Below are 7,212 nucleotides of genomic sequence, written 5' to 3'. Positions count from 1 at the left end.
AAAAAAAAAAAAAAAAAAAAAAAAAAAAAAAAAAAAAAAAAAAAAGTGAAGATTTGAGTTTCTTAATAGACTTTCAGTAGGGTAGGACCTAAAGAATGATGGGATTCAGATGGCAAAGGGAAAAAGTACCTAATCCAATAGAAATAGAATTCACTAAGGGGAGGTGGGAATGCATAGGGAGTATTTGGGAAACATGAGGACACCAATTTAGCTGGAGTGGGGGGTTGGTGTAGTGGAATAATTGGGGATAAGAGAAGAAAGCTAGGTTAGAGTCAGATTGTGGAGGGCATTGGAAACCAGGTTAGGAATCTGGACTTTTTTTGCTATAGGCATTAGAGAGCTATTGAGGATGGTTTAGTTGGGCAGGCAGTGATTTGATGAAGCAAAGTGCCAGATTGATAGGACTGAGGAAAAACAATGGGCAAAGATTAATTAGGAGGCATCAGTTCACACACAGGATAATAAGGGTGGAACTCTAGGGCAGACTGGGGAATGGGAGAGAAGGAGGGACTTGAACAATGAAGACTTGATGTGCTTGGTGACTGATGGGTCCACCTCCATCCACTTTCCGCTGGTCACTTCACGACTAGTGGTACCTATGTTTCAGATGCCTGATTGGAATCCGGGGTGTGATTTGTGGTAAGGAATGAAGCTCCACGAGGCCATGTTTATCTTTGTGTCTCTAGCCTAGCTCAGGACCTTGAATGTAGGAGGTGCTTAACAAATGTTTATTAAATTGAATGGAAGCTAGCTTGTGCATAGGGAGAACAAAGCCAAAATCTCAGTCTCATTACAACCATTATGTTACCAACTCTGAATTAATGTCATCCTTTCCTGGAAGAGGGTGGATCGGCTATGTTTTCCTGGGTGGAGACATTCCAGGCAATGGGTCCATTCCCACATAGATATAGATATAGATAAATAGATAGGTTCATATTAGAGGAACTGTTTCCATGGGGAAGGGACAGCTAGTGAATAAAGCCATTGTCCTGGAATCAGGAAGACGCATCTTCTTGAGTTCAAATCTGGCTATGTGACCCCGGGTAAGTCACTTAACCCTGCTTGCCTCAGTTTCCTCAACTGTAAAATAAGCTGGAGAAGGAAGTGGCAAACCATTCTAATATCTTTGCCAAAAAAAAACGCCAAAAACCCAAATGGAGTCATGAAGAGTCAGACTTGACTGAAGCCACTGAACAAACAAAAGGTGTAAATGCTGGTTTAGCAGCTCTAGCTGCCTCCATCTTAATTCTTTAGAGTAGTGATGAGGTTTTGGAAACTATCAGAGCTGGCCTCAAGGGCCTGGAGCACCTGAGGCAGGATGTCCTATGCTAGCCCAGGGTAACCCATGCTCTGCTGCTTCTCTTGCTCAGGATCTGCAGTGAAGACATAGAGTGCAGTGGCTTGACTATCCCCAAGGCTGTGCAGTTCCTGAGCTCTCAGGATGAGAAGTATCAAGCTATTGGGGCCTATTACATCCAGCACACCTGTTTCCAGGATGAATCTGCCAAGCAACAGGTAACCAACTGTATATTTTCCCTTGAATCTGCACAAGCAAGACCTAGATGTTGGTCTGGTCCTATGTTTAAAGTTGAGTAGAGGCTTTCTCTCTGCTGGTTCTTCCTCATCCTGCCCAGCCCGCTGGAGTAGGTCGGTGTGCTTGGTATGGCCCATAAATAAGTCTTGACTGCATGATCATCAACACTGAAACTTCTCCCCTTTCCATTCCTTTTTTCTGCCTCCTCCCCTCCCCCCAACCACCACTTACCAACTCCCCATCATTCCAACTAGCCTGACTTAACTTTCCACTTTTGGTTAATTGGTTGTCCATAACCCTAATCAAATGAGATACCATATGTAAAGCATTTTGTAAACCTTTAAGCACTATATAAGTGGTAATTATTATTACTAGCTATTATTATAACTTAATACTACCAAGCTTAATGACAGCTAGTGATAAAAAGGAAGTACCGTAGAGTGGAAAAGAGGGCTGGATGTGGAGCCAGAAGACTTTGAAATTGGGGGTTCAAACCTCAACTCTGCTACTTACTAATTGTGTCTTTTAGGCAAGCCACTTAACCTGTCTCTAGGCTTGTTTTCTTCATAGGTAAAATGCAGGGGTTGGATTAGAGGACCTCTTCTGTCTCTTTGAGACCTAATGTTTTGTAATTGCATTGATGACTTGTCCAAGGTCACACAGATAGGTAATGATAGAGCTGTCCACTACACTCCCCATTCAATACTCTTCCCACTCCATCATGCTGCTTTAGACAGGTGCACAGGTAATTCAGAGATTCATATTACATTAAAAAATTCTCATTGATTCAGAAATCAGGGGATTTCTCTTCCAAGAAATTTGAACCCAAATTCTATATTTGTTTTTCTTTATTTTGATTATTTTTTTTAGCTTTTTGGTGAGGCAATCAGGGTTAAGTAATCCATTGAGAAGCAACACTTTCCATTTTAAATTGCTAGTACTTTGTATTATATAAGAGACTAATTTCTTTTTCTGTATAGTTTTTTTTTTCTTTTTTAGGCAATTGGGGTTAAGTGACTTGCCCAGGGTCACATAACTAGTAAGTGTGAAGTGTCTGGTCTGAGGCCAGGTTTGAACTCAGGCCCTCCTGACTCCAAGTCTGGTACACTATCTACTAAGCCACCTAGATGCCCCTATTTTGATTTCTTTAAAGAATAAAATAAGAGCTTTAAGAGCCTGTAGATTTAGGACCTGCGCATGGTGCTGACTATCTAAAGTGGGAAGGAGGCCACAGAAACCTCAATACCTGTATCTGCCCAACTTTGACCACTTTGTGCAGATCTTCTGAAATTAATAGACACTTGCGTGAAATTAACACAACATTGGGATTGATGGTGAATGTAGAGCTGGAAGAATCCAAAGACACCATCAAACCCAGGCCCCTCATTTTTATGGATGGGGAAAATGAGATACAGGGCCATTAAAGCACTTGTCCAAAGACACACAGATAGTCAGAGATAGTACTTGAACCCATGTTCTCTGGTTTCAGAGCCACTGTTGTTTCTACTGTACCTCATTGCTGCTTTTGGATTGATTTCCATTTGAAATCATCTGCCAACATTTTTTTTTACAAACTAGACACATATGTATATAGGTACATATGTGTATTATATATTCATACATGTTTTATATCTGTGTTTTTTATTCATTTTGAACATTCATTCCTGACATACCTCCCCTCTCATATTGTATTCGTCCTTGAAATGAGGGCAAGTATTAAATAAGACTGATGGAAATCAGATCTGATAGTTTAGGTAACATTCTAAACCTCAAGCCTGTCACCTCACTATGAAGGAGGAAATATGTAATTGTTTATTTTAACGGCAACAATTGGTCTGATTTCTGAATTGATCCTATTTGGACGGCTGAAGAATCATACTTGCCTTGCATTAGGAGTCGTAAAAGCCAAGACTGTGGAATTTAGAACCTAAACCTAAATTTAGACCTTAGATATTGGTCATCCAGTCCCACTTAAGCACACATACATGTGTCCAGAGGGGGAAATTGTGCCCAAGATCACACAGGTGGGCAGGAAGAAGCAAAGGTAGAATTTGAACCCATCCTGCATTCTTTCCACTTCATCATAATTCCATAGTTTGTTTTGAAATTACAAGTATTTTAAAATACATTTTTAAAAATTATATTCTTTTACCTAGAGAATTTATACCAGATACCTGGGCATATTTCAGAACCTTTGGAAATTGATCTGAGATGATACAGGTGTCACTAGTATGTTCATACCCTTTGTTGAATATTTGTACTTTCCTGGGCCAGTTTAGACAATCAAATAAATCCCTCTAAATCCTTAAGGACTTTTCATGTACAAACTGCCCAATGAAATAAAGGCTGTCCATTCCTGATTTGCATTTACTACCTTCAATATGGGAGCTGGAGAATCTCTTTCCCACATTTGGGGAAACTGAGACATGAGCTATCCTGAAGTTATATTGGAAAGTTTTCTTTGAGTAATTCCATGTAGTGGCAATAACCTAGAAAGAAACGGACCCTTTAGGGAACAGTCCCATAGAATCAAACTCAGGTCCTTGGAAGGCTGTAGTCTTGGGAACTCTAAACCACAGGTTATACTTTTTATATATTTTGCATTTATTTTTCTTTCTGTACATTCTTTTCCTATAGTTGCATATGAATTTCTTGAGGACAGAGAGGGATTGTTTAATTTTTATTCTTTTATCCTTAACACTTAGCACAGTGCCTGGTACTGCGCTTGTTGAATGGATGAAGTGGATTCTGGGACTTTTCCAAGCTAAATGGTTTTGTCAGTTTCCATAGCTAAAGCAAAAATTCTCATTTTTGTAAGGATGTTGTACTTTCGATGTGTATCTAAGTTGTTTCTCTAGTAACCACTATAGACACAGTCATGGAAGAGGCCTTTTGGTACCAGTTATGAATCTAGGGAATCTCTTAGACAATTCTAAATAAACAGCCCCTGTCCTCCTGCCCCCCTTACCCACATGCCCTTTCTAGTCCTTATACTCAACTCTATACAAGCCACTTGAAAAAGCAGGGTGGATGCCATTTCTCTTGGTAGTAGTGAGAAGTAAGAGCCCCCCCTCTCTAACCTTGGGATCATCAAATAAGGAAGTTCCTAGTGAGACCAAGTTGAGGGCTGCTCTCTAAAGGCTATACACGGACAGCTTTGGGAGTTATGTGGAAAATTAATTTAAAGAATTCAGTACTCAAGTGGCTTCTTTGGCCTGAAAAAAAAAATCTACTTTGAATCCTATTAGGTGAGATGGGTTTGGGGGAGAGGGGGAGAGCTGGGTGTGGTGGCCTTGATCTAGAACACAAAGAAGGGAGGAAATGTCCTGTGGTTCATGGTGGGGGGGGATTCATAGAGTCTGTTCCCTTGTACTTTAATTTCCCCAACTGTAAAAAGGATGGGATGTTCTAATAGTTAGCATTTATGTAGCCTGGTTTAGTACTCTGTCCCCTGTGCCACCTAGCTCCCTAGTTGTGCTAAATCTAGCCTTGCGATGAATTTCTGACTATTCATGTCCATTGCTTCCCTGCTACTCTAGGTATACCAGTTGGGAGGAATATGCAAACTGGTGGCTATCCTCCGGAGCCCCAATCAAAATGTGCAGCAAGCTGCAGCTGGAGCCCTCCGCAACCTGGTCTTCAGAAGTTCCACTAACAAGCTTGAGACCAGGAGACAGAACGGGATTCCAGAGGCTGTGAACCTCCTGAGGAGGACTGGGAGCACTGAGATCCAGAAGCAGCTCACTGGTGACTTCTTCTCCCTTCCCCAACCTCTCTCTCTTCCCTCTCTGCCTTTCCAGTCTCTAACTTCGCTTCTCCCTTCTGCCTCCCATGAAAAGCTGAGGGAACAGAGATAAGGGGACAGGAAACCTCTTGGGAAACTAAGGATTAGTTTGTAGGGTCACGCAGGGTAAGTGACTAGTGTGGATGGAGGCCACAGTCTCCATCTCTTGGGGGGCCCTGTGTCATTAGTTTGGGGAGTACTGTGAGGCAGCAAGAGAACAAAGCCAAAGGAATCTGGGGCTCAGACATATGAGAGCCACAGAATTCTAGAGCTAAAGGGGCCTTCTAGATCACTTAGTCCAGTGTTCTCAGAGGAAGAATCTAAAGCCACGAGAGATTAAGTAATTTACCAGTTTTTCCAGGAACTGGTTCATATTTTTTCCACTCTAACCATGATCCAAGCCTGGGAATCAAATATGATCAAAGATGTCAGAGGCCAGTGGGTATTTCAGGGGAAGGGGAAATAAGTTGACTGGGTGCCACATCTGACAGTTATCTTAGCAAAGTGGACTTACTTTTTTTGGAGAAGGTATAAACATTTGGGAACTATTCTTTGAATTCCCCAAAAAGTAAATATGAGCTTATTGTTGGGCATGACAAATAAGAATGTAACCCCCCCCCAACAAATGGAACTGTTGAAGTTACCCTAGAGATACACAATGGTAGTGTTCTCATCATCATCAAAACTTTTCTTAAGTGCCTAATTACATATGGTGCCATATTGGGTGTGGTATAGAGCAAGTTTTTAGTCATTTTTCAGTCATGTCTGACTCTTCATGATCCCACTTAGGGTTTTCTTGGCAAAGATACTGGAGTGGTTTGCCATTTTGTTCTCCAGTTTATTTTCCAGATGAGAAAACTGAGGCAAACGGGGTCTAGTGACTTGCCCGGGGTGCATAGCTACTAAGTGTCTGAGGCCAGATTTGAACTCAGGGCTTCCTGACTCCAAGTTCAGTGCTCTATCCATTGTGCCACCTATCTGCCCATAGAGCAGGTATATACATGTAATATATACATAGATATATTATCTACCTTCTAGGAGCTGACAACATAAGACCTTAGGGGAGGCGAGCACGTAGAGATGGATCAGCTTTAATATTGGTATTGTATGCACATCAAAGGCAAATGCATTTTAGAATATAAAGAGTGAGAGGGTAAGGCATAGTGAGTAACTAGTATAATGTGGCACCCAAGTCTTACACATGGATTCCAAAAAAATTGCTCATAAATATGATATAGGAGAGGGGAGACTAGACAGCAGCTAATATGAAAAGGAGTTTTTAGTGGACTGCAAGCTTGATATGAAACAACAGTGTGTTACCACAACCCAGAAAGCTAGTGAGATCTTGGGATGCCCTGAGAGAGGTTCAGCTTCCAGAAAGAAGGTTAGTTGCACTATACGTGCTCAGACGACACGTAGTTTTATGTTCGGTTTAGGACACCACATTTTAAAAAGGCGTTAGTTAAGATGGAGAGCATCCATCTGGAGAAGGCATGCTTGATGGTGAAGGACCTCAAAATTACACAGCATAAAGATATGTTGAAGGCACTGAGGATGCTTAACTTGGAGAAAAAAAGACTTCGGAGAGACATGAATTGAGAGACTGTGATATGGAAAAGAAATTAGAGTTGGCCCCAGAGGCAAAATGAGGAGCAATGAATAGAAATTAAAAAGAAATAGATTTAGTCTCAATATCTGCTTCACTTGAGTTTGGATTAGTGGTTGATGGGACACACTCAGCTTAGGTCTTATTGCCAAGATGTAAAGCCATAGATTGGGTTGTGGAAGCAAGGAACTTATTTTAGATGTATGGGGGCTACCCGAACAAAAGAGGGGGCAGAGTTAGGCAGATGGTGAAAAAGTATGTCTGGGGGGGCAGCTAGGTGGTGCAATA

General features: G+C 41.4%; 1 protein-coding gene across 1 annotated transcript in view; it reads left to right on the top strand.

Annotated features, from left to right (window-relative positions):
* PKP1 (plakophilin 1) overlaps positions 1-7,212 on the top strand; it is a 74,619-nt gene that overhangs the window by 50,993 nt on the left and 16,414 nt on the right. Inside the window, exons 4-5 of the mRNA XM_027843413.1 lie at positions 1,371-1,515; positions 5,074-5,281. Coding sequence (XP_027699214.1) covers positions 1,371-1,515; positions 5,074-5,281 — 353 coding nt within the window. The remainder of the gene's footprint in view (positions 1-1,370; positions 1,516-5,073; positions 5,282-7,212) is intronic.

The sequence above is a fragment of the Vombatus ursinus genome, unplaced genomic scaffold (genome assembly GCF_900497805.2).
Source record: "Vombatus ursinus unplaced genomic scaffold, bare-nosed wombat genome assembly UNPS02014909.1, whole genome shotgun sequence".
Lineage (NCBI taxonomy): Eukaryota > Metazoa > Chordata > Mammalia > Diprotodontia > Vombatidae > Vombatus > Vombatus ursinus.
The sequence above is the reverse complement of the archived record's forward strand: the minus strand, read 5'-3'. Positions and strand labels throughout refer to the sequence as shown.